Source organism: Mercurialis annua, linkage group LG6 (assembly GCF_937616625.2).
Source record: "Mercurialis annua linkage group LG6, ddMerAnnu1.2, whole genome shotgun sequence".
In the NCBI taxonomy this organism is placed as follows: domain Eukaryota; kingdom Viridiplantae; phylum Streptophyta; class Magnoliopsida; order Malpighiales; family Euphorbiaceae; genus Mercurialis; species Mercurialis annua.
The window spans coordinates 38,382,180-38,409,888 of NC_065575.1; the positions used below are offsets into that span (position 1 = coordinate 38,382,180).

The window sequence follows — 27,709 nt, forward strand, 5'->3', positions numbered from 1 at the left end:
CTAGAAATTTTAAATTAGTTAGTTTATTACATATTGTTGATCTTGTGTTGATTTTGTGTTGATATTAAAACTGACAAAAAACATAACAGTAAAAGAAATAAAAAAATAAAATTAAAATATGTGATAAATATTAAGTATAGAAATATAATGGTGAAATAAAAAATTAAAAATGATGAAAGAAATTGTTGAAAAATGAAAGTTAATATAAAAAGTAAATTGTTTTCAAAAGTAGTATAAAAAAAAAAAGTTGGTATAAAATGTCAAAATTTAAAAGAGGTATTAAAAAAATAAAGTTGGAGAAAAATCAAAGTATTTCATATAAAAAGCCCTAACATTAATAAGAAAAAGTTACTACAATATTTTTATTTACAACAAGCGTGATGTTTTTCTATTCTTTTTTAACCTATGACCTTAGTAGAAGTTGTCAAATGTTTATACCTTTTGAGCTATAACTCATTGGTAAGTACTTATTTTTTTTTAATATCCATTTTTATTATAAATTGTCTATTAAATTAGGACGTGAGAATATTGAATAAGAATATATACATTATTATTTTAAGTTGTTTTAATTTAATTAATTATATTAAGCTAAAATTAACTTGTATTAACAAACTCTTTTTCTCCTCTTTCCCATTATAAAAAAAATAGGTGCTAAATTTTTAATTTAAATTATTAAATTGGTTATTAAACACCACATTACTAGTAAAACTTAACTAACTAAATAGTGATGCAAATGGCTTAAAATTTATAAATTTTAGTGAAATTCTAATTGAAACAATAAATAAAAATACATTTTGGTTCAACCAATAAACTATAACTTAAATATTTATGCGTGTTGGACAACATACTATTAGAATTGTGGATCATCGATTCTTCCCACGAACACTAAAATACACACTCATCCCCACCATGTTTTAGTTCACATATCTGTTTGAAAAGATAATTGAGCAATGCCAATTTTTTTGTATTTGGTTTGAGAAGAACTTAACAATAAAAAGGGATTCAATTTATGAAATAATAGGTCCTATGAGTACTTTTTCATGTACATGGGAAAGATTGAACTAAATGAATAGAAATTTATCAAACCCAATTCAAACTTGATTAAAATTTGTTTTACAAGTATTGGTTTAAATTAGATAAATTAATTGAATACTCAAAAATTTGACTTGATTCCATTATGTGTGTTTCTACACCTCATGAAAAATCCACTAATCTTTAATTATAAAATTCATATATATAAGACTTAATCACCAAAAAATAATTAGATCTTTACGAGTTACGTCAGTTATATCCAAACCTTTAAAAATCGGCTCATTTAGCCAATTTTGAAATATTCGGTTTTTTTATAGCCATTGACAAACCAAACCCGTTTTTATGCCATGTAATCATCCATATGGCTGCCATCTCAGCAAAAAAGATTGATTTAAGCTGACGTAACATCTCCTATACAAACCAAACCACACATTGATCTGACCGAAACCAAACCTAAAATCTAAATTTTTCAACTTCCACCACCTCAACCACCAGCGCTGCCACCTGCCCAGACGAACTTCGTCTGGGAACCACGACGGTCATCTAGCTCGACCTTTTCATTCAGCTTGTTCTAATTCATTTTCTTGTTGGGTTTCTTTCCGTTATGCTCATTAGCAAAATCTGGCAAATGTTTGCCTCTTTTATCTTTAGAATTCATCTTTGTAGATAATGACGACGATTTCTTATCAATTTCCTATTGCAAGATTTTTTTACTCAAATTTTTTATATTTTTAGACCCATTACTTGATGGATCAGTCACAATCACTACCCTTCTAAGTTGATCATTTGATTTTGGTTGATCTTTCGTTCATTTAAATAAAGTTTTGCCCTTTTTTAACTTGAATGATGCAATTAACAGTGACCCATTTTCTAAATCTGAAAACAAAATTGCCCAGATCTTGATTTCTTGTTTTCTTTCCACTAGCTCGCATAATTATCTATCAAAATCATAAACAAAACATGCAATGACTCATAACCATCATCAAAAGGTAAAATGAAAGTTAACAACTTTGGATCACGCTATCATACATAAACAAATAAACTTTAGCAATCGGAATTCGAATCCCATAGAACAGACTAGTCTTCTACAAGAAGCGCTGGATGGTGGAGGTTGAGGAGGTTGAAAGAGGAGATCAGGAGAGGGACAAGTAAAAGAGTGTGAAGTGGCGTATCAGTATGGATTTTAGGTTTTGGTCGGGTCAAATTGTTAGTTCAGTGTGTGGTTTGGTTTGTTTAGAGAATTTTTTACTGAGATGGCAGCCATGTGGATTATTACATGGCATAAAAACCGGTTTTAATCGCCAATGGCTACAAAAGAAACTAAATATCTCAAAATTGGCTAAATGAACCAATTTTTAAAGGTTTGGGTATAACTGACATGATTAAGCCTTTATATAAATATAAACCATTATAAATCCAAATCTATGACAGTTGAAACTAGAAACGGGGCTCCTTAGAAAGCACTGCAATTCTAAACTCCATGCTTCATTCATACTTTAAATATTAAATTCTTAAAGATCTTTTTTTTAAACTTCTTAAAGATCTTTTTAATCCCTAAATTCCATCTTTTCAGTTTTCTTGTTTAACTTATATTATCTCCTGTCTAACTTACAAAAATGATATAAAAAACAAGTTATAGCTCAAGCACACAACACCAGTATCTGCTGGAATAGTTTGCTTCGAATTTTCCGCTCAAGCATCCAAATTCCTACATCCTTCAGTCTCTTGAAGTTATGACAAGCAATCCCAATGCACCAATAAGAATGTACTGCAACCAAAAACAGAGGTAACAATTCTGACAACGTTGTCTTTTATCGTAAGATTCGAACGAAATGAGAGAGACCTAAATATGATTTCAACTCAAGGGTAAAAAAACATAGCACGAACTGGCGATTGCACACAAAGTAAAAGGATGTTTAGGAGTATCGTTAAGGAATGATCCAAACCTTGATAATTGGCTTTTCAGTCATAATAATAGTCACCCAACCAACATAAGGTAAGAACCTGGAGATAAATTAGAAAAAAGAGAGAATTTTAGCATCACAGGATAAAATGGCCACCTACTCACCTATTCCTAAAATTGTAAGTAAAAGACAGAGATTGCGGGATAATATTTTACCCAACAGCTCTGCCCATGATATGGTGACGCTGCAGCCAGAGTTGCCCTTGAGCATACAAAAGCCTGTCGTCCCCGTAATTGTTATCTCCTGAAGCATTGAGATGATAGTAAGTGAGTATCAACATAGTTAACAAAAGCAACAGACAACCATAAATTCTGATGACTTTGATAACATGTTTGAAACAGCAAAATAATAGTGAATATGTGATTGCATTGCAATTGCAAGAAACTTGGTCAATAATAGTCTTCGATCAAGAAGCTGGCACCTTTTGTAAGGACATCAACTTCCCCAGTATCTTCCCTTTCGTGGACCTGTACAGCAATTAAATGCCAAGAATTATTGAAGGATGAGGGAACAATTATTAACGCAAATTACACCAACTGTAACAAGGGAGGGCCTTAAATTTCCCGAACAGCCAGTCCCCATTCTCAAGAATGAAAACTTGAGCTCAAAAGCTGAAGAAGGGTGTGCCAAAATGCTAACCCATCTTAAGCCTTAATCCCAGGTTGATTGGGGTCAGCTATATAGAATCTTCTCTTTCAATTCGCACGAATTTGTGCCACATCTTCAAAAAGATCTAAAACTTTTAATCATAACGAACCACTCTCCTTCAGATTTACTTAGGTCTATCTCTACCTCTCTTTCCTACATCTACTCTAATCTTGATGTCTTTTCTGTCTAGTACACTTAATATAGATTCTATCTATCCTCGTATGCCTACACATTCATCTTAATATTTTTGCCTATGCCAAAATGCTAAATATCCAAGAAAAAAATTCGTAAACCATCTCTACACCCCTTTCTCCCTCCTTCTGGTCTTGTTACTTCTAGATTAAGGGCACCTGCTCATCCGATTAGAAATTTGGACAGAGGCAGCATGTCGTGAGGGGAGTGTATACCTTGATCACACGGTGAACGATTGGAATCTCACGGCCCTGATCAACAGAATAGAATACTTTAGAATGCGAAATATGATGAAAAGAGCATTATAAAATGACATACTAGAAGATTTTCATGGGGGAAAGAGAACAGGCAATGCTACTATAAAATAAAGATGCACACGGGAAATCGGTAGAGCTTGAAAAAATACAAGATAAAGCAAAGCGACCCAAGTGGATCCCGTTATTTATGCATAGTCTAGGTATTAAGAATAATTAGAGCTTACAGCTAACTTCAATTTAGCACATTTTTAAAAGCACAGAAAATTTGCCCTACTACTCATGTCCTAAATATAAGTACACATCAAGGATTAGGTTTTTCTATAAAGTCATCAATCAACCATCAATTTTATGCTCCTTTGTCAACAATCATATACAAAAAGTTTATGCAGGCGTCTATATAATTCAACAATGCAAAATCATATATTTTCTTGATGTCAATACATACTGATAGAAATGCATAAAACGAGATAAATAATTACGGAAGGCCACAACTTAATTCCAATTCTAAGACATGGAGAGCAAAAAATGAAAACACAGGAAAAAATAAACAACGCGCACAAACCCAAATACATAGTTAAGCATAAAAAACAGAAAAGGAAGCTTACATCAACATTAAAAACAACAATCTCCCCTGTGCGAATAGGCTCTTTACCCATGTGCAGAAACAAAATATCCCCCTGCAAATAAAATGAAAAATAGTATTGGCTTTTCAAAAACGTCAAAAGCCTCTAGGATGAAAAGTAAGGGAAACATACGTAGATAAATATTGTAAAAACTAATCAGTAAAAACAACTAAACAAAATTGAGCTAAAACTAATCTGGTCCGAAATAACAAAGTCATCTAATCTGCTCACCCTCTTGAAGCCAGGTTCCATACTGCCAGATAGAACAACCACCACAGGTGACTCACTACCCGTTACACACATCAATGCTTTCCAAATGATTAGTGCAGATGTAACAATCATACCTGAAAGCAGAAAGATAATGGTTCAAAAAAGATCATCACTCTAGCAGATGCTGAGGCCACAAAAGAAGTCACAAAATTTCTAACGCCCATGTATACTCTATATTGTCAAAGTAAAGCATACCCATTGATCAATGCACTATCTTGACTATATCTTCATATCCCATTCAACCCACAAATGTAAAAAAATTCATTCAGTACTTTCATCAAACAGATACACGCCTATTGCTAAAACCTTAGCTATGCATTCATGATGATGAGGTAACTTCAAACAATCAATTCCAATAAAACCTTTGTTAAAATACCTAATTTTGAATACGGAAATACACATTCAATCATGACCAAAATTCGCCAGATTTTAGAGATCAACATTTGTTTTAGCCTAATTCGAACAGAATCCAATTAGAATAGAGAATTAGAGACTAACCGAGACTAACGGCCTGAGTGAGGAGCTGCCGCATCTGAATGGATCTGATAGAATCCACACTCTCTCTCATCCATTCCATTTTCGATTCTCGCTTCTGTTTCTCTCGTTTCTTTTTTTCTCTTGCTTTTCTCTTTATTTCTTCATTACGTAGGGTTACTTTGTTAGGTTAATAAAAATATAATTAATATGATTAAGATAATACTTTTTACATATATTTATTAAATTACTTTGGATATATTATTTTCATCTCTTAATTTTTATTGTTATATTGTCACATTTAATTTTAGATAAAAAATACTATGAAAACAAATTTTTATTTTTACTGTAGCAACAACAGTTTATTTTAGGCCAAAATGTGTTTTGAAATTAAATTTTTGTGAGTATCAATTACGACCAAAGCTGTCTATCGAGGGCTCCATAAAGCTTATAGCATTTCTACTCCCGTTTCAATTTATATAATTATGTGTAACTTAAAAAAATTGAAAATATTTTTAATTTTATTTTTTAAACCCAAGTGTTTGTGTGTTTTATCAATTGTGGTCTCGTCATTGAAACGAGCCACAAAGGCTTTCAAACTCTTTCCGACTTTTGAAAACACTTACTCAAATTAGTAGATCTTTTCTTTCTCTAGATGATCGGGTCAAAGTGAGTTTTGAATGCCCTGACTAGTTCCTCGTAACTATGTATATAACCCTCTTTCAGGTTTTGGTACAACTTCTGTGCAGCCCCCCTCAAGGTAGTGGGGAAAATTTTGCACACTGAGGCATCTGAGATACTCTGGACTCTCATAGTAACTTGAAAATATTTTAAATGGTCCATTGGATCCGACTTTCCATCATATTTATCCAGTGGGAAAAATTTACATTATATGAAAAAGGTTCATCCAGGATGACTCTGAATATCAGGCTACCAATTTCGATTAACCCAACGCGAGGGGATTCACCCTCGTTCCTTTTTTGCTTTTCAAGCTCTGTCCGGATCTGACGGGTTATGTCATCATTTAGCGTTTTCTTCCATCGAGAATCAAGTTCTTATTTATGTATACTTTCTGCTAGTTCTTTCTTCATCAGTCGAGAAAGAGGTGCCTCGGTACGTGCTTCATGCTGAGGATCCACCACCAGTTATGGTACAGTTCTTCCCGAAGGTAAGGTATTGTTTCCAGGAGAAACCGACCTATTTCTATCATCAATATTTGGGACATCACGCTTACTCCTTTTAATTGGAGGCCAAAGATCATAGTTGTAACTGTTCCTGGTTGAGAGATGGCTTGCATTGCAGGATAGTATTGTGCCAACAAAGTCTGATGTACTTGTTACACAAACTGCATCTGCCTTGCCAAGATGCAAAATACTCTATAAACTCCTAAACTTGCAAAATGGTTGGGTGAACCACCGCTGAGTCACAGTAGTGGTGGTAGCCTCAGTAGGGTACGTAAGATTTGTGGGTGGAAGCATGTTATGCAAAAAAACTGTTTGTTAGCTGAGCTGACAAATTATGTTATGCCTCGAGTTATGTGTCAGATGTGTGCAACGCATAGGATGTTCTCGTGTGTTGGAGAATTTTTTGTGGTCTCTTCTAGTTGGTTAGGCACGCATATTATCCGAAATATGATAGTTCGGTCATCTTCAAGTAAGTATATGGCTACTTTAAAATGGTTTCTGACTTACATATCTTGGATGAGCCAACAGACAGGGATGCATATTCTAGTCTTCGGACCAGCTGCATTCTTATCTCGATAAATATATATGAAGTATGTCAGTTATTATTTGATTGAATGACTTTACATATCGGTGAGGTTACTTCGCCCCTATGCTGTGTTATCACTACTTTATTAGATATGAAAATCAAGTCGGGGAATAAATGTTAAAAAATGCAAATGTTTCTCCTTTTTAAATTTTTTTTCTAAAAATCTCCAAAATAAAATTGAATTTTTGGCCTAATTTTTCCTTTTAAAGAAACCCTAAAAATAATTTAGATTACAAAAAAAAAAAGAAAATTAGAAAAAACACTCCATTTTTTAAAAATAATAGTAATTTTTATTTAAATAAAAAAAAGATAGAGAAAATATCTCATATTTTTAGCACTTTAATTTTCTTTACTCTAAGGTCTTTTTTTATTATAATAATAATTATTTTTTATTATTTTTTACTCTAAATATTTTTTTCACTTTTACAAATTTTCTCATATTTTTCGTTTTCATTTATATCTCTTTGTCTCTCTCTATCTTTCTTCTTCTCCATTTTCTTCTTTCTCTTCATTTATTTTTCTTCTTCTTTATCACTCTGTCACAGTTCCTTCAACGATCCCTCATCGCTCCGCCTTCACTCTGCTGTCGATTCGTCGTTCTTCCACATTTAATTTTAGCAATTTTTTTCTTAACTCACGGTGATTATTACGATTTATTTTAACTCTCAGATCTAAAAACATTGTTCTTGAATTTTTATTTCAGTTTAAAATCTAAAAATCTGCATTAAAATGATTTTATGATGAAAAACAATTTTCTGAAAAAAAAAACGATTTTCTGCAGAAAAACAATTTTCTACAGAAAACAGCGTCTGATTATCATATCTGTATCACTATGACATTATCATATCAGTATCATAATAGTGCACTGAAAAACGATTTTCTGTCCAGAAAAGTGCTTAATTATCATTTCAATATCATTAACGTTAGCATATATGTATGATAATTATCATATAAACATCATAACATTATACAATTGATTATAATGTGATACAATTATGATTATAATGTGATACAATTATGATTATAATGTGATACAGTAATGATAATAGATAAATAACGTTATGATAACAGTATGATGATAGTATGATAAATTTTATGATAATAATACGATACTGTTTGATAATAATAATATGATACGGTTATATGATATAGTTAATGATCAAGTACGTTATGATATTGTTATGATAAAGTACGTCATGATAATGTTATGATAATATTTTATGATATTGTTAAGGGTTAATTACATATAAAATCATGGCCGTTGCAACAAGTTTCAAAAATAACATTACCTTTAAAACGTGTCAATTATAGACACCACCTTTCATTTTTTTTTTATTTCATCATGGGCATATTTTTTGGTGAAATTTTGCTGACTTGGACAGCCGATGGGTCTGCCACGTGACATGCCACGTCAGCAAAAATGCCACTAAAAATCGGCGATATTATTTTTGAAAAAAACAATTAAAGGTGGTGTTTATAATTGACACGTTTCAAAGGTTATGTTATTTTTGAAACTTGGCGCAAAATTCATGATTTTATATGTAATTAACCCTATTGTTAATGATAAAGTATATTATGATAATGTTTATAAAAACAGGTTATGATAATGTTAAAAATAATAATATGATAAAGTATGAAAAAAAATTACAGAAAAATTATAATACCGAGATGATAGCGTCACCGACAATTATATTATAACAGAGTAAAATTATAATTATTTTAATATTCAGAGTAAAAATATAAATCTGAAGAAAAAAAAAACATAAGGTATCTTTTATAACTTTTTCTTGTTGAGATAAAAAAAAGTGTAAATATTTTTATTTTTTTAGATAAATTTATAAATCTCGCTTACAAAAATGAAACAGTCTCCATAATCAGTCATCCATAATATTAAATAAATAATATTCGAATTTACAAAGGGCTATAACTATAATGATCTTCATGTTCAACTATTTAAAAAGTTTATCTCTACAATTTTGTGCTCTCACTTCATCTTTTAGAGGGTGGGAGAAGATAATTTTTCCCGTTAGCCAGAAAATCATCTTCTCTCCGCCCATATTACTAACTACTATAGATCTACTTGTTTTAGTTCAATAAGCCTTAATTTACAGTCGTAGTTTTTAATTTGGTTCTTGTTATATTTTTTGTTGGAATAAAATTTAAGGTCTTTTATATCTCATTTACTTAGATTTTTTAGTTCTCATAAGAAATTTTAGTGTTTGTTTGAGTTTTAATTTGCTTGTGGATCTAAAAAATTAAAAAGGTATGGATATATCTCTTTAAAGTTTAAATGAGATCGAAGCTCGAAAATAGTAAATTTCAACGGATCAAGCGGATTGAATTGAAAATCGAAAAGAAAGATATTGAAACACCTTCTCAACAAGAAATTTGGGGCCTTTTAAAGTCTATCTTTGAACTCATTAGCCCAACAGTAATTAAGACAAGAAAGCTCAAGTTACCGATTCTACCCCTTGTCTATCTCCACATGATTGGACGATAACAGGCAAAACCATGGCCCACAACCAAACCAGCAAACCATTGGTCTGTCCAATTACATAGTAACAGCGAAGTGAAACTAAAACAAAAGACTGCAAGAAATGTGATATCTGCTGCTACAGTTGAGGTGTCCGTCCCTTCTATCTCTCTCTGCGCACTAACTGATGTTCAGTTTGATGATGTCTGCAACAGCTATTTCATTTAGTTCAACTCTAACCAACCCAACCCAATTATCCACTAACAAACTCTTATTCACTTCCATACCCATACCCAAAACTCCATCATTATCTAATAATACCAATAAATCTGTCTGCTTCAAAATCCACTACGGAGGATTGTCCAAACGAAATGGGTTTAAACCCGTTTTGAGTCCTGTAATGGAGTGGCAGGACTGCACGTAATAAAGATCATCTCTTTTTGAATTTCTATTGTCTTGGTATCTGGTAGTGTGTTTTTCTTGTGATTATTGAATTGAAATGCAGGGTTAAAATGGAAATTGATGTGCCGGTTTCTGTTGCTTACAACTGTTATCTTGATCGTGAGTCAATTGCTCGTTGGATGCCCTTTATTTCTTCAGTCAAGGTCTGCAACGATTCCTTTTGTTAATTATGAACATTGTTATGCTTATTCAATTATAGATGGGCATTTAGCTGATAATGGTACCTTCAAATTTGTGCATATAGATGTCTTGAATTGAATTTGGTTTGGTAGGTACTTGAAGATAAGCCTGACCTGTCAAGATGGTCTCTCAAGTATGAAGCATTTGGTCGAGATATTGAATACTCTTGGCTTGCTAGAAATATGCAGGTTGGTACCACTAGTCCTTTCATTTTGCTGCTGTTTCAGTTGTCAAAGTTTACATGCGTTATATGATTACGTTTTTGCAGCCAATCCCGAACCAGAAAATTCATTGGAGATCGCTTGAAGGGCTTCCTAACAGGTATTAGGATAAAGCATTGTTGGTCTTCATCTATGTTGCAAGAAAATGCAAATGCTAAACCGGATAATGTTGAAATGGGAAATGAAAAACCCACATTTCTTACAATAATAGGTTATAAATATGAACTTTTGGAAATTCGTTAGTGTTTCCAAAAGCTAAACGAAATGTTAACATGTAGGACTCGACAAGTTTCCGTGCAATAAATATTTGCTTTTGTTGTTTATCTTGACTGGTTTGCACTGGTGATGGTGTCAAACACTGTTTTTGGTATTAACATGGATATAATGTGAATCTATTAAGATGGACCTACATGTTTCAAAATCTAATGCAATCATCCATGAACATACCTGATGAACGATTAAATTTGTAAGTCATTGTTTGATATATTTTTAAATGATAGCAAACTATCTAAACAACTGTTCTTCTTTTATGGCAGAGGTGCTGTTCGATTCTTTCCCAAAGGTCCTCAATCATGTATAGTTGAAGTAAGGCATCTTTATACAATGTTTCATCACATGTTCTGTTAATTTTTCTTGAAAATTCTGTTTTAACAGCTTGATTATAAACCACATTTTTTATCCTATAGATTTCACGTTTAGAGATCTAGTTGATATTACATAGTATTGCTCGGTGTTGTACAGAAATGAAACAGCTGAAATGGAAAATGGTGAAATAACAATTTTTCTTTAAGAATATGTTGTAAACAAAAAGTTATAAAATTTCAAAAGTGTTCTCGTAAACGCAAATGAACTGCCTAAATGTACGACATAAGTCTCTGTGCAACATATGTACTGATAGGTCCATTCAATATCTTCTTGCTTCTTATTAACCCTCCAAAACATACTTTGTGCTTTAATTGGTTTGAAGTTCATATCTGTTTAATCACTCACAATGTTGTTAATTCTTTTCAGCTTACTGTTTCATATGAGGTTCCTCAGCTTTTGGTTCCAGTAGCATCAGTAAGCTTTCTTACCTTCATAAGTAGATATCTTTTACCACTATGAGAAGGACCATCTATTTGCATATAGCATAAAGAAGAAGAAAAACTGAGAATAATAGTACTGCAGTATATCAAATGGAATGAAGTGACGAGCCGTTTCATCTCATGTTATGTGTTCATCTCGCAGGCGCTGAAACCGTTTCTCGAGGGATTACTTAAAAACGGTCTGGAAAGATTTGCAACATTTGCAAGAAGCTCTAAAGCAGATTGAGCCCTCTTTTCCCAACCAGGGTGACCAACCATACTTGGAAATTTACAGAAACAATTGTTAAACTATTATGACAATGTGGAAAGAATAGGAATGAATAGTTCTGAAACTTTCAACTGTACTGGATATCTATAATCTGAAATGTGAAATATTTAATCAATATAATTTGTTCAATCCTATTAGCATCTATCTGATATGATATTCCAGGCTTATCCTACAAGGCTGGCTTGTTTTCTTCTCTGCACTCAAAAGAGTAAATAATAGTCTTTTATTTATTTAAAAGTGAGTACTCATTATCCCTGATGACTCGGAAGAACACCACTCAAATGATATGCCACTAATATTTTTCAACATATATCCATTCAAACTAAGCAGAAACAGCAGTCTTTTGAGAAATAATTACTGAAAAGAAAAAGTGGATATAAGCTAGCCGCCAAGGAAAATAGTGTATGGGAACCAAAATCAAGATCATTTAGTCCGATTCAATTATTATTGCATTAAAATAAACAAGTCATTAAGAAATACAAGGCACAAAAAATGCATTATTCCAATTATATTTACACAGTACACAACTCAAAATGGAATGTGTGAACCGCAACCATACTGCACTTTCAAAATAAAAAGAAATCCCCCATAAGGGATTGTAAATATATAATACATGAAAATCTCAGTACCAACACCACCATATGCCCGCCAGTTATGTACACCCACCCACCCTCCCGAGTGCTGTCTGAAAAATCAGCACCTACAAAAATGAAAGCTGCTTTTTCTAGCATCAAACTGAAGCAGCTAAAACAGTTAATTCCCTGTCAGAAACAGAAATTATTTAAGATATTAACTTATTTACATTCAGCGGTTGGCATTGCTATCCAACAAGTTTCTCAAGCTACATAAGGCTTCTGCGGAGAGGCTACAGCACCTCTGTCTCCGTTGCCTAGATGGAGATGGTTCCTGATGATCAAATGAGGAGAAGCACACAATGACGACAGTAAGATTGTCGAATGTGTTGCGGCGCAATGCCTCCATAACAAGGTCCCTCGCACATTGATCTGGGTCGTCATGCCGCCGCAGTCCACGGCGGACGAGGCTTACAGCATGCTGACTTGACATGACATCCCAAATGCCATCACAACCGATTATGAGAAACTCGTCATCCTCTGTTAGAACCACCTGACGGAACTCTGGATCTGCAATCAGAGGCGACGGAGTACCACGAGGACATTTCATGTCCCAATCTCCAAGTGCTCTAGATACTGATAGAACTCCGTTAAGATATCCATCGTCAATGTACCCTCCCAACTCTTCAACGCGCCTTCTTTCTGCTGGATAAACAGGCCTGTGGTCTTGAGACATATCTATTGCCTCTCCTTTACGAGAGAGAACAGCTCGACAGTCACCAGCATTAGCCACCATTAATAGCCTGGAACAGGAAAACAGGGTAAGGACGCTACACAAATTACCAAATAATGTCAAATCAATAGCACAACTTCACCAAATGAAATTACATAACTAAGGCTCCTAAAAAGTGCTCATCAACTTCCATTATACTATCAATCAGAGATGTCATAGAAGTTCTAAAACAAAAATGTACATAGCAGACACGAGTAGCCACAATTTTTTTTTTTTTGTATATACCAGGCATGATCAAGCTAAAGAAACAACATAAGATTTTATTGTCCAGTGACACCTTCTCACGGAAACACACACAATTGGCAATTGCATATTAGAAGACGAGATGATAAAACAAATTGTCCTTAATATAGTAAAGGAGATAGGGGACTCTCAAACATTATGATCTTAAACATAAACTGAAGAGAAGCTTCGATTAAACAGCAAATATTACCTTCCAAATATAAAGGCTGTGAGTGCAGTTGTCCCAGAAGAACTGCTCACACTGCTGTCATCAGCCAAAGATAGGTCAGCTAGAAGAAACGATTTCTGAAGAGAATTCTCAACTTCTTCCAAGAAGATATTATCAACTTCATGTGCTTGGGGAAATTTAACATCTTCAAAGAAAAGTCTCATTGCATTTTTTCTAACATAAGCTGCCGCTTCAGGTCCTCCATGACCATCAAAAACCTGCAACGATATCCAAAATCTCAATCAATTAAATAACAGAAATTAAGGGACTGAACAATTATTAGAATTATAAGCTGGTTAGACGAGTTACCCCATAAAAAGCACTTGGCTTGGGAAACTTGAAAAGGGAGCCCATATGTGTAGACAAATCATCTATCCGTATATGCTCATCTTCCATATATCTTCGCGGCCCTATGTCGGAAAAGCTACCAGAACGAATGCTGGGAACAAACTGCACAGTTGGAAGCTCCAGAGTCACATCTGGGATTTCCTCAGCAGATTTACAATCCTACAAAGAGTAGACATAGATTTTACTTTCGAGTTATAATACATAAAGGAGAAACTAGAGACATCAAATGAAAGTTAAACATTCAACCACAACCAGCAAAGAGTGTTTCTTTTCAGACAATTTCTTCAACATAAATTACGACTAAAATCTCTAGTTTGAACATCATGATGACAGTAGTCAAATAGTTTATTATTAACAGTGTTATTATAATTACAAGTTTTTCAAATTTAAGCAGCTAAATGAGAAAAAAAGGTCACAAAAATAAAACAGATCAATTAAACAGTAGAAAAAAAAAACTTGACTTTGCATGCTAAGTAAAAATTCTCTGAAATCAGAAATCATGTATAACCAAAAGCAGACATAAAAACATGCAGATCTTTTAGTCAATCATTCAACATATGATCCAAACACAACAAAAATAAAACTCAATCTACAAAATCAAACAGAAATATGAACATCCAAGTAACACAAAATTACTTAAATTAAAAGCTCTCAAATTTCATGGAATTAACCAAAACCCATATCACAAATCATAAAATTTCAAACAATAAAAGCATCACACACAAGCAAACCAAAATTCAACAAAGAAACCAAGACAAAACTCACCACAACTGGAGGAGCAGGCAAATCAGCAAGAACAGGATCAGAAACCAGAGCTTGATTTAACTTCCGGGGAGAAACACTAACAACTTCATCAATCTCACGAACAACAGAAACGTTTGCTTTACCAAAATACTGAACATCCAAACCAATAACGTTTTGTGGACACACCATCTCAACAGCTTCGGCCACCATTTTTCATTTACTAAACAGCCAACAATATCAAACTTTTTCTCTCAATCTCTTAAAAAGATCCAATCTTTAATCTCAAACACACAAACCCACCAGATATTTTCTTTTTTCTTTTGTTTTCTTTGTGAATTTTCTCGCACTTTCTTTGTTGTTGTATTCGCTTTGAAACGATCAAATATTGAGGCAGGTGGCTTTTACTTTTTTATATAGGATTCAGACCAGTAACCGGTGGCTTCCGGTAATGTTTGTTAGGTAGTTGGGCACGTGTCAGTTCTCGCGCCTTATATGGTTTCTTACAGAAAATCTGAAAGAACCGGGAAATTCTAGCACGCAATTGCGTCGAGCTTTGCTTTACGGACACGTGACAGTTTTCTTGTAAGGTTCCACGCCACGCGTGACCTTTGATCCATCGGGAAGGTTGCATATTTCTAAATGACCAAAGTGTCCTTATTTTAGCTGTTTATATGGATTTGTTGCCGCGTTGACTTTTGCCAATATGCGACTGTATTAGTCTATGGAGTAATTATTAAATATTCATGAAATAAATAGAATATTTTTATTAAAAATATGAATTCAAATATTTAAAATACAACTAGAAATATATTTTTATATGACAAAACTATATAAAATAAAAACATTTTTTTATCATGGAATGGAAAAAGTATAATCTAAAAAAATTCAATTATTAAAAATTTAGATATATGTTTTACCAAACACTGTAAAATGAATAAATAATCAGTTTACCCTTTTAATTTAGCACCACATATCAAAAAAGTCCAAAACTGTATAATTTATATTCTAAAATTGTCCAAACTGAATAACATAGAACCTTAATTAAAAAGTAAATTCTATAAATATTATAATTTATTCTAATTAATCATAATAAAATACTAATTATGATTAATTAAACTCTAATTAATCTATGAACTTTTTTTAAAAAATTATTTTTTTTTATTTCCGACGAAAAAAACTCTTCCTCCCCATAGGAGAAGAGGAGTTGCTGCTCCTCCGGTCTGTTTTGGAGTTCAATGAGGGACGATCTGTTTCTTGTCTTTATGAGGAACAGATCGCTCCCCGTTTTTGCATAGAGCATCTGCTCCTCACCGGAGTAGTTATCTCCTCTTCTCAGGCGAGGAGGAGTTTCTCGCCTGAGAACGAAAAAAATTATTTTTTTAATTTTTTTACAGAAATACAAAGTATGAAAATTAATTTGATATATAAAATTTTTAAATTAAAGATTAAATTGTTTTTTTAATTATTATATATTAATTAAAAAATTAAAAAAAGTAAGGCCATTTTAAATTTTTTATCATTAAAAATTACTTTGGACAAGAAAATTATCATCAAAACTGGAAAGTGTGTTTCACTTTTTTAGTTGAAAGTGGGAGATGGAGTTATAAGCACGTTTTGATAAGTTTAGGATATAAGTGATATAGATTTTTTATTTTGATACTTTATGTCAAGTTCAGGGATTTAACTGATCCTTTGTTAATGAGGCGCTAAAATTTAAAAGTGATTTAGCACGCGGCTACAGTCCAGTGTGAACAGCTAGGATGGAATCAGGGCCCACTCCAATCTGATTTCAACGGTGAGGATGCATGTAGCGCTCTCCTAATTATTACAGCAATTTCTTTTCAATTATTTTCTTCTATAACAATAATTAAAACTTTCTAGCTCAAAGAAACAATAATTAAAACTTTTCTTTTTCTGTTTTACGCTCCAACACGATGGAACTAATAATTTCGTATGTTTAGTAAACAAAAAATAAAATAACAGTTCAAGAACTTCCACTTCTACAAATACCAAATTTACCTCAAAATTAAGAATTATTAATACAAATTAAAAGAAAAAATTGTAATAAAATTAAGGCCTAATGTCTTAAAAAACCCCCGACCTTTTAGCCCCTTTTCAATCATACCCTGACGTTGAAAATTTGTCAATTTTACCCTATTTTGCATTTTTGTGTTTCAATTGTACCCTGAAAAATTAAATTAACGTCTTTTGCGTTTGGAAATTTGTTTAAAACATTCTCCATGTCTCGCATATATTGATTGTATATTTTTAAAATTTATTTAAATTTAGTTAAATTAATTAAGAATTTAAATTAGTGTTAATTTGATTATGGTTTTTAGTTAGTTTTTAAAAATAAAGGACTTATTTGTACTTTTTTGAATAAAAAGAATTTAATTTCATGTTTAGACTTAATTAATTGAATGATTTCATCATTTAAGTAAAAAAATTAACAAAAATTAAAATATTGGGGTACAATTGAAAACGGAAAATTTAAAAGTGGGTAAAATTGACAAATTTTCAACGTCGGGGTGGAATTGAAAAAAAGTTTAAAGGTGAGAGGTTTTTGAGTGATTAGGCCTAAAATTAACAGTTCAACAACATATATGCAGCCGTAGCTTAAAATAATGATGTACGGTACTGCCGAAGTATTTTCTTATGTGTGGAATATAGACGCGTTCCAGAAATTCAAAAAAATTAAAGCCACTAGTTTTTTTTAAAGCGTTGAATAAATGTTCAACTGACTCTTGTTTTCTTATTTTAATACATATATGTTAGATCAACTGCTATGTGATAGGCCAATTCCCAACCAATCCAAATCAAGCTCTTTTTTTATTCATAATATAGCAGAAATTACAAAAACATACTTCAAATTGTTTTGAAAAAACACATAATCCTTCTTAGTTTTTTTACCACTTAAGCCCTTAATATTTTAAATGGCGCAAATAAATTCCCACGCCTGAAAAAAAAATCACATGAATAACTATATATGTGAAGGGTTAAATGTTTAAAAAATAAATTAAAAGAGCTCTAGTGATTTTTTCAAAAATTTAAAAATATTAAAGATCTACAAATGGTAAAAAAAACTAAAATGATTTATATACTGCTTCCAAATAATTTGAGAGGTATTTTTATACCTTTAGCCAAAACTAATACCTCTATCAATAGTGTTTGAATCAATGAATTAAGAAGCACGGAAACTTCGACAAAGTTGCGTTTCCCGTTTCAGAAACGTTTTGGAAACCGGAAATTCTGGGACACCCGTACGAAATGTTTCGGGCCGTTTCTGTAAATAATAAAATTAAAATTTATAAAAAATTTAAAATTATTACCCACAAATAAAAAAATATAACTAGTTATCCATAAATTTTACATTTGCATTGCCTACAATACATCAAATATACTTATTTGTGTTGAATTATATTACTCCCTCCGTCCCACTCTAATTGACAAAATATGGAGTTTTTGGTGTCCCATTCTAATTGACAAAACTAACATAACTATAATTTTTTCCTTTAACTTTCCATCTTTAACCTCATTTAAATTTAAACTTTTTACGGGAAAATGGTGAATATTTAATGAGAATTTGACTAATATACTAATAGCATTAATTAGCTCCATTATCAATAAAGGGGTATATAAGTAACTATCTATGTCATTTATTAGTTTGTATTGGTTATTGTAATTTAGTTATTTTGTCAATTAGAGTGGGACGGAGGGAGTATATTTTTTATATATTTATAAAATTTTAAATATTTAATATATTAAAATGAATTATTTTATTAATTATCATAAATATTTAAATAATTATTTTTATAAATATATCCCTACAGTTTTGTTATTTACACGTTTTCCCCACGTTTCGTGTCCTTCATTTTAAAAAACTTTTATTTCCCCGTGTCCGTTTCGTATCGTTTCCGTGCTACCTAGATTAAAATTCATCTAATAGCCAAATTGGTGCGGTTACCGAATACCTATTAGTAACTGGTTTAATTAATTAAGTATAAAATGATTATATTTATATCTTATAAATATATAGTAGAATATAGTTATATGTTTAAAATTTTAAAATAAAATTCTTATTAGCAATTATGAATTAACAACTAATTATAATAAAAAGAATAAAAGTTTATATAGCTTAACTTAGAGGTGTCAAAATATGGATCATGACACTAATCTGATTCATCAAATATCGTAAACTTGATAAGAATTAAGAATTCAAGTTAAAACGTTTATTAATTATCGAACCCTATTTAATGAGTAATCCGAAAACATTGCATGAAACATTAGAAAATAAAATTTGAAAGACATTAGCTAGTTGTGGATTGATAAAAAGAAGAAAACTCGTGACGCATGGTCAGACACAAGATGATTTGTAAGAAGAAATTAAAGAACATTAGTATGGCAAGAAGAAAGGAATTAGACAAGCTAATAATAGTGCATAACACTGCTGCATTAAGATAAGATGATGGCTTAATGATATGTTCAATTTGTTTAGAGGAAATTGAATTAACGTAGTCCACTAACGAGTTTGTTGGTCCGACTAGCCAATGCACTTACTTTCTCAAGTCGGTCGCAGAAATTGACACCGACTCTTCTCTAATCTTCTCCACTATTGATGTCAAAAACACAATGAAAGCTAAAATGACAATGACAGAGACATGAAATGGTTAATGATTTACTATATGTATAGATTCCACTCGTTATTTATTAGAGTAGATTAAGTTAGTTCGAGATTGAAACTAGGCCTGAAAAAAAAAAGATTAAGAAAGAATAAAATAAATACCTCGAGCCAATATTCGGACATCAAATATTACCGCGCGATTGTTCGAGGGTTGTGTGACTGTTTGTCGCAATGTGAAGAAATTGGTCGGCTAATTATTTGTGCGCGTTTCAATTCAATATCAGCGGATTTATAAAAAGTAAATAGTCAATTCAATCTCTGAATTAATTACTCGGGATCAAATAATTCATTCCAGGGCAATTAAAGACAATATTTTAATTAAAATATTTAATCTCGAATCACAGATAGAAAAAAAGACCAGATCGATCCTTTACTCGTCTTATAAAAGCAACTCAATCCGAGCGTAGAGAATATATTAGAAAGTTGTAAAGAATTAAACCACTTTGGAATTGGACATCGTTTACGTACTGGACTTCTTAGTCCTGAAAAGTTGTAGTATACAGTTGGCTTGAGGCACCCAATAATTATGGTGGTCGGTGACCCAATGCTTCTAGACCAATTTTGAGAAGTGCCACAACAGATTACCAACACAAAGAGCCATGTCTAACTTTCCATTCTCTAGGAATGGCCATGTCCTTTTATGATGCCACGTGGTTGTTCAATAATTGGTTAACCAAACAAGTCCTTTTCATCTCTTTTTTTCTCCTTGGGATTGTGATGCACCGAAGTATTATTTCAAATTCACTCATAGGAAGCTTCTCAAAACACCGATCGTAAACCAATGAGTTACAATAACTCAAATGCTATAAGGATTAATTACATATGAAATTATAATTTTAATAAATTTTTTTATTTATTTACATTCTTTAAAAAATTAAATAAAACCACCACCTTTCATTTTTTTTATAAATTTATCACCGATGAAAAATCCGGCGTCTTTTTCCTCTCAAATAAATGCTCTAATCTGACTAATGTTCTAATTAACACAAAAAATACTTTCATCTTATTCTTCTATTGTTGATTCTGGTTGTCAAGTCAATGAATATACACCGAATTTTCACATTCGTGATAGATTTGCAAAAAAAATAAAAGGTGATGATTTTATTTGACACTTTTTAAAGGATGTGATTAAAATGAAAAAACGTGTAAAGGTAATGATTTTATGTTATAAACTCTACACGGTAAAACTCTTGAAATTCAAATTCTTCCACAAGTATTTTTTTTAATTATTAAAAAAACATCAAATGGAAAATAATTTCTCTATGAATCAAAGTTTATATTAGTAATTTATTTGTAAAAAAAAATACTATAAGTTGAACATTGATGTTAATTGTAGGTGTTAATGAAAAAAATTTGAGTTTTAAAATATATTGAAGACAAAAAAAAGTAAAACGAGATAGTATCTTTATAAATTGAAAAGTTAAACGAGTATTGTTTATAAAAAAAAAAGTTTGTATTGTTATAAATATTTTACTCTTTTTTAATATAGGGGTAAATTCCCCTAAAAACTTTGGTACATTTGTGGGCTTTTATCTGTCACATTTGCAATTGCGAGCAACTGCAAAATGGAACAATGTTGGGCCAATGGGCTTAACTGTTTTTTTTAATATCATTTATTTTTGGTAGTATACATATTTACAATTAATAACACTAATTTAGTTAGAATTAGTAATATTAGGGTAAAAATATTTGATAATTAATTTAATAAAATTAATTAATTTATAAATTTTAGGGTTTAATTAATTTTTAAATTATTGGTGTATTTATTAAAATTAATCACATTTTGATATTTAATTTTTTTTATATATTTTTAATTAAAATTGATAATCATACTTTAAAACCAATTTAAACTTATAATTACAATTTTTAGTAGGGGTGGGCAAAAAAACCGATCAAACCGATTAACCGAACCGAAACCGGAAAACCGAACCAGAAAATGTGGTTAACCGGTCCAACGGTTTAGGTTTAGGTTTTTGATTTTTAATTTTCATGGTTAATGGTTTAGGTTTAGGTTTTGGATTTCTAAAAACCGTGGTTAATCGGTTAACCGGTTTATATATATAATATATATTCATATATTTTTAATAATTAATAAGGTATATTTTATGATCTATAAAATAATATGGATTTTATAATATACACAATAAAATCTAAATATAAAAATATATTGATAGATATTTTATTTAGGAATATTTCTATATTTTAGGAGAATTTATATGTAAAAATATTTTGAAAGAAATTTGTTTTCCTTATTAAAATATTTACTTAACAGAAATAGGAATATTTAAGTATATAGATAGCAGAAAGTGGACGTGAACAACACCACAAACAATTCAAAAAATACAAACCTAGCTTTAATGTTACTTATAAATTATTTGTAAATAATAATAGTTTTAAATATTTGCATTGACTTAACTATTCATAAGATAGTTTAGATTTATATTTTTAATATAATTTGAATTTCTATGGTTTTTTTTGTTTGCTAAAAAATTAAATAGAATTAAAATTTTATCTTTTTTTGTCTTTAATTTTTCTAATGGTTATATGGTTAAAAACCGCAAAACCGAAAAACCGAACCGTTTTTGATGGTTAACCGATTTACCGGTTAACCGTTTAAAATTTTAGGTTTAGGTTTTTAATTTTAAAAACCGTATTATAATGGACCGGTTTACAAATCACCCTCATGGACCGGTTAACCGGTCCATGCCCACCCCTAATTTTTAGGTATATATATTTTAGGCCTAATGTTTTAAAAAACCCCGATTTAGACAGTTTATGAGACAGTTTCTATGTCAGGACCCATTTTTATAGATCGCGACTGACGCTAGGGTATGAGTATGGTTGTACCAAAACTCGTAGCAAGCCTTGCAGATAACCTTAAATACAAATAAACCTGCAAGAAAATCACTGCTCAGAGGCAACCGAGACTCCAACCTAAGTCTAGCAGTTTATACCAGTGTATTAAAAACCAAACCGGACCGGTCGGTCGGACCGGTTGAACCGCGAACCGGCCAAAGGTCCGATCTGAAAAGGCAAAAAACCGGATCTTTTGGTTTGACCGGATTGGACCGGGTTGAACCGGTATGAACTGGTAAAAAACAGGATGTTGAATCGGATTGGACCGGTAAAAAACCGGTGAACCAAAAAATTCAAATTTTTTTAAATTTATTAAACCGGTTAAACCGGTTGAACCGGAAACCGGTGGCCTCACCGGTTTGGCCACCGGTTCGGTTTTTAAAACACTGGTTTATACAACAGTTTCTAATATCATAACTTGAAATAATCCAAAATTGGAAATCATGCTTCATATTTAAATAATCCAACATAACGTACCAAAGTATAGTAATATAAAAGTCGTACCACTATGACAAATCAAAGTATAATAATAATAGAGACAACTAATTCTAATGCGGTCTAAGAGTTTTAAACAATAGACTAGTTTTATTAACATAAAAAGGTATCTGAGGAATCAAAGAATCGGAGATGACCAACGCTCTCAAAATCATAAGTCTGGAAAAATTGGGAAAACAACGGGATCAGATATACTGAGATGAGTTCATAATGCTATTTACATTTATTAAGTTTAAAACTTTTAAAACAAATCCTTTTATACTAATATATATTCGATTATAAAAAAACAGTATTTTAAATGAAATCTCAAAGTAATATCCCAAACTATTATCCAAAGTAAATGGGAACAAATCCACATCAATTTTCAAAGTAGGCCAGACATTGGTCAGCCAATCCTCAAGTACTTACCGGTGCACACAGTCTCGATACTCACCTATCGAGTAGCTCGTTTCAATTCAAATCCACAATTGCTTAAAACAGTTCATAAAACATTTGATATACTAAAATAATGTGCGGTCTTAATAAAGCGGTAAATAACACTATAAACTCATTGTTTGCTTGTCCACGTGAATCTTGGCAAACAGTTAACCCTGCGTACACTCCGAAGCACGAGCAGTCGACGGGTCTAAAATACTATACAAGTTAAAATCCGAACAACTCTTAACTCTAAGAATATTATACACCACATAGGACTAGCATTTTAAATTAAACACAACCAAATAACAACCAATGTATATCCAAAGTATTACATTCCAATGACAAATTAGGCAAATTAATTTTAGGCGTGTTCTTATCTTTCAAAATGAAACCAAAATTTTAAATACTTAAATAATCTTTTCAAAGCAATAATAGTTCTCAAAGTAGTGTGTTAGCCTTATTATAATATAGCTTAACACAACATGTCGGGCGACACAAGTCTAACCCGACCCATCCTTACCAAAGTGAAACCCAAAATTTAAACCAAACCTTAAATAAATCAAGTTAATTGAAATAAGAACTCGTTCCCTAATTTAATAATGCCATAAACAAATAAACTTGTTAACACTTAGCAAGTAAAACTCAATGTGCATTTAAATTTATCACCTCAAATAGAATCAATAAGATTCAACATCTTTCAAGTATCAATTTGAAGCTAAAATAGTTCAACCAAAACCTTATATAACATACAACACCTTATATGTCTTAAATTGTTTAATTCAAATTCCATCACAACCTAGAATAAACTAACATCCTTTTGATAAATTTTAAACAATTTAATAACAATTTCCAGCCCTTAGTAACATGATCTAAACCACCTCAGATAGGAATTTACAAAGTCAAAATATTGGTCAATTATACCAATCAATATCCACCAAAGTAATCTTTCAAATACTAGAATCTTTCTTTATAAATAATTTTTAGCAACACGATTCTTTTTAAAACAACAATATAATTCAATTAAGACCATATTTAACATATGTCCGATCCTTAAATAGTTACCTCAATTCACCCAATGTGTAAATCGTTAACAAACAACCTTTTAATCTTTTAAAAAGGATTTCCAGATTTTAGTTTTGACACCAAAACAAAATTTTATCTCAAAAGTTTAATCTAGTTGATTCATTAAATCATTTAAATAATCTAACCAAACAACCCAAAGTATTGTTAAGCATCTAACAATCTAAGATCAAATTTTAAAATATTTCCAGATTTTTAAACAACAATCAAAACAATTTTATAACCTAAAATCTTTAGCAATTTGATAAGTCTATCAATTGTAACATCCAATCCAAACCACCCAAAGTACACATGAAATCAAAGAGACTTATATAGCATCAAATCAAGATTTCTAGTATTTATAAATCATAGAAACACAGAAAATAAAATCAAGCCTCCCAAAGTATTGAACTAACACATCAACTAGCAATCTCTACAAACCATAACAAGGGCTTAGAGCCACTAACCTTTTGAAATAGATTAAAAACAATCAAAGGAAGAAAACCCAAAAATATATCCAAAATCAGCCTAGAGATTGAGAAAGTGGAAAGGATTGAGCACGAAATATAAACTAATGGATTTAATCATGAAACCAATGTTAGAACACTTACCGAAGATTCAAAATTGAAGGGAAATGATGGAAGAATGGCCCAAGATAGAGCCTCAGTCGAATTAGGGTTTTTAGAGAAGTTAAAAGTGTTTTAAATCTGATTTAGGTCGAGTTAAGGTGGTATTTATAGAAAATCAGCGAACTAAACAGTGTACGCATCACGCCCGTTACAGCCATATCGCGCCCGTGATATATGTCGTGCCCGCGACACTCCTCCCACCACGCCCGCGAAACGCTACTGCCTATGATGAAAAATTGAGATTTTGAAATTGAAATCGAAATCATTTCAAACTCCGAGACTACTCCTAATACATCTTAAAACATATATAAAAAGGTTTCAAACCTTCGAAACGTGAATCTAAGTAGTCGAACCACTCAAACGAATCCAAAGTACTGTTTAGGCTTAACGGAACAAGTCAGAAAAATACAGGGTGTTAAATTCTAAAAGAGTTTTTAGTAATAACAAACAACATTTAAAAATAGTTTTTAAAATAGTTTCTAAAATAATTTCAAACTATTTCAAATGAATTCAAATGGTATTTAAAAATATAATTTACATTTTTTTCTAAAAACAATTTCTATTCGTTTCAAATGGAGTTTTTAAAAAACGTATACATTATATTTTTATAAATTTGGAAAGTAGGAACAAAAATATTTAAATAAAAGGATATAAAATAAAGTTTTAAAATCATAATATTTTTTTGTAAATTATGTTAAAAATCAAGCATTTTTTACAGATTTCCATGATAAGTTCCACCATAGAGTTATGGGCTTTGATTCATCAAGCCCATTAGCCCTTTTCTTTCAATAATAATAGCCCATCACGTCTTTACAACAATATTATCTATTTTTCTTAAACTAAAATATAATCATATTTGTTTCTGAAGATTGTCAAAGAAACTTTGCAAGCAGATTTTGTTGTCCTCTTTAAATAAATGCATATAAAAAGATAAAATATTTTAAAAATTTAATGTCAATTTAAAAAAAAAATACAATTTCTATTTTTTTTAGAAAATAAATTTTTTAATTCTTAAACATACTTATTAATCTAAAAATATGAATTTGGTTTACTAACGGTATACTAATAGGTTACTAACAATATACTAAAAATTAATTAATTATAAATTTATTAGCAGTTTATTCACGGTTCAGTTATGGTATCCTAAAAATAAAATTATTAATTTTTTAAAAAAGTACAGTTTGCTTAAAACACACAATTCAAGCTTACCAACGGTTTATTAACGATATATTCAAAATAAAGTTTATAATAAATTTACCAACGGTTAATCCAACGTTTACTGACAGTGTATTAAAAATAAAATTATTAGTGTACCATTAGTAAACCACTGGTTAACCAACAAACCATTACAGATATACAAAGTGAAAAAAATGATATTGAAAAATCAAGAACATCATCGCAAAACAGACAATGATTTATCCAAGGTTAATCATTGGTTAACCAACACCCAGTGGCGAATACACATTAGGAAAAAGGTGGCAACTTTACCATTTTTATATAAAAAGTTGCACTAAAATTTGCACTAATTAGGCTCGTTTACATACATCAAATTACTTTTTAATGTAATTTGAACCCTTATTTTTTAATTTGATGATAAACTATAAAATTTGACCGCTTTAAAAATAATTTCTAACTTCGCTCATGCCAATTTCCAAAACATTACAGATATACAAGTGAAAAAACACAAGAAAAAACATAAAAAATCAAGAGGATCATTATAGAACAGTCGTCGCCTCCATCGAAAAAGCACAAAACATCAACCTCTCCAGCTCCGACGAAGTTGGACCCCTTTTCAAAAAACAACGTCTCTTTTTTTTCAAAAGGGACAGCCGCTCTTCATCTTCATATTTGATTTATATCCGATTCAGATTTGACTGAAAACGGACAAGACAGGTTTGTGGCGATGGTGTGCGACAGCGGAAGGATTGCGACGGGATCGGCTTGCAAAAAGGCAGCGACGAGGTACAGAAAGCTACTGGCGTAGATGAGGCAACGACGAGCTGGATCATCGCTGGAAAGAAGAACGACGGCTAGGAAAAGATAAAGAATTGAAAGGCGGAAAAAATGAGAAAAGATAAAGATTTGAGAAATGAGATTAGGGTTAGAAGTGGCTAGGATTTTGATTGTAGAATAAAACATAATAAAAAAACCCAAAAATCAAAAATAAAAAACCTAAAAAGAAAAAAAAGAAAAAAAAACTGTATTATTCAAACACGAAAACATCAATTGTATTCATGAGAATATTTTGATAAATTCCGTTTTTTATGTAATTAAGTCATATTTTTTTAGTTATTCTTATGTAAGTCTTTGGTTCAGTTCTACAGCAAAAATGATTTTATTTTACGCTTAATCACCAAAAACCGCCCCACTTTTAACCCCTTTTCAGTTGCATTCTGACGTTGCAATTTTATCAGCTGCACCCTAATTCACACCTTTGGATTTCAATTTCACCTCAAAATCAAACTGGACTCTTTTTCACTCGGAAAAAAAATCATAAAAACCCTTTTAAAATACTCGTTTGAACTCTTTTCCACACAAAAAGTTAAAAATGGATGACTTATTTTAACTTTTTTCAAATGGAGAAGAGATCAATTTAGTACTTGAGGGTGGAATTGAAAACCAAAGGTGCGAATTAGGGTGTAGCTGACAAAATTGCAACGTCAGGATGCATTTGAAAAGGGACTAAAAGGTGGTTTTTTTTGTGATTAAGCTTTTATTTTATATAAATTTTATTTTTGAATAATT

The 27,709-nt window shown here is 31.2% G+C and overlaps 3 protein-coding genes across 3 annotated transcripts; 1 reads left to right on the plus strand and 2 right to left on the minus strand.

The window, feature by feature from the left end:
* Nucleotides 1-2,496: 2,496 nt before the first annotated feature.
* Nucleotides 2,497-5,640, minus strand: LOC126653754 (uncharacterized). The gene is made up of 8 exons (XM_050347693.2): nucleotides 5,485-5,640; nucleotides 4,948-5,060; nucleotides 4,699-4,770; nucleotides 4,052-4,087; nucleotides 3,418-3,463; nucleotides 3,152-3,239; nucleotides 2,979-3,036; nucleotides 2,497-2,800 (listed from the first exon to the last, which is right to left on the minus strand). The coding sequence occupies exons 1-8, from the start codon at nucleotides 5,561-5,563 to the stop codon at nucleotides 2,750-2,752; spliced, it is 543 nt and encodes a 180-aa protein (XP_050203650.1). The 5' UTR covers nucleotides 5,564-5,640; the 3' UTR covers nucleotides 2,497-2,749.
* Nucleotides 5,641-9,793: 4,153 nt separating this feature from the next.
* Nucleotides 9,794-12,048, plus strand: LOC126686955 (uncharacterized). Its single transcript, XM_050381271.2, has 7 exons — nucleotides 9,794-10,123; nucleotides 10,209-10,308; nucleotides 10,438-10,533; nucleotides 10,614-10,666; nucleotides 11,103-11,151; nucleotides 11,578-11,625; nucleotides 11,794-12,048. Exons 1-7 carry the CDS (start codon nucleotides 9,891-9,893, stop codon nucleotides 11,875-11,877), a joined length of 663 nt encoding a protein of 220 aa, XP_050237228.1. The 5' UTR covers nucleotides 9,794-9,890; the 3' UTR covers nucleotides 11,878-12,048.
* Nucleotides 12,049-12,396: 348 nt separating this feature from the next.
* On the minus strand, nucleotides 12,397-15,217 carry LOC126686954 (probable protein phosphatase 2C 2). Its single transcript, XM_050381269.1, has 4 exons — nucleotides 14,849-15,217; nucleotides 14,045-14,242; nucleotides 13,718-13,953; nucleotides 12,397-13,294 (listed from the first exon to the last, which is right to left on the minus strand). Exons 1-4 carry the CDS (start codon nucleotides 15,035-15,037, stop codon nucleotides 12,724-12,726), a joined length of 1,194 nt encoding a protein of 397 aa, XP_050237226.1. The 5' UTR covers nucleotides 15,038-15,217; the 3' UTR covers nucleotides 12,397-12,723.
* Nucleotides 15,218-27,709: the final 12,492 nt, after the last annotated feature.

Bases quoted from the DNA above. Each gene is read 5' to 3' on its own strand.
- LOC126653754 (XM_050347693.2), bottom strand. From the start codon at position 5,563: ATGGAATGGATGAGAGAGAGTGTGGATTCTATCAGATCCATTCAGATG. The intron at 4,771-4,947 runs GTGAGCAGATTA...TTTTATTTGCAG, and splicing joins TGGAACCTGGCTTCAAGAGG to GGGGATATTTTGTTTCTGCA. The intron at 4,088-4,698 runs GTAAGCTTCCTT...TCTGTTGATCAG, and splicing joins TTGTTGTTTTTAATGTTGAT to GGCCGTGAGATTCCAATCGT.
- LOC126686955 (XM_050381271.2), top strand. From the start codon at position 9,891: ATGTTCAGTTTGATGATGTCTGCAACAGCTATTTCATTTAGTTCAACT. The intron at 10,309-10,437 runs GTCTGCAACGAT...TTGGTTTGGTAG, and splicing joins CCTTTATTTCTTCAGTCAAG to GTACTTGAAGATAAGCCTGA. The intron at 10,534-10,613 runs GTTGGTACCACT...ACGTTTTTGCAG, and splicing joins GGCTTGCTAGAAATATGCAG to CCAATCCCGAACCAGAAAAT.
- LOC126686954 (XM_050381269.1), bottom strand. From the start codon at position 15,037: ATGGTGGCCGAAGCTGTTGAGATGGTGTGTCCACAAAACGTTATTGGT. The intron at 14,243-14,848 runs GTGAGTTTTGTC...TACTCTTTGTAG, and splicing joins TGCCTGCTCCTCCAGTTGTG to GATTGTAAATCTGCTGAGGA. The intron at 13,954-14,044 runs GTAACTCGTCTA...ATATCGTTGCAG, and splicing joins AGCCAAGTGCTTTTTATGGG to GTTTTTGATGGTCATGGAGG.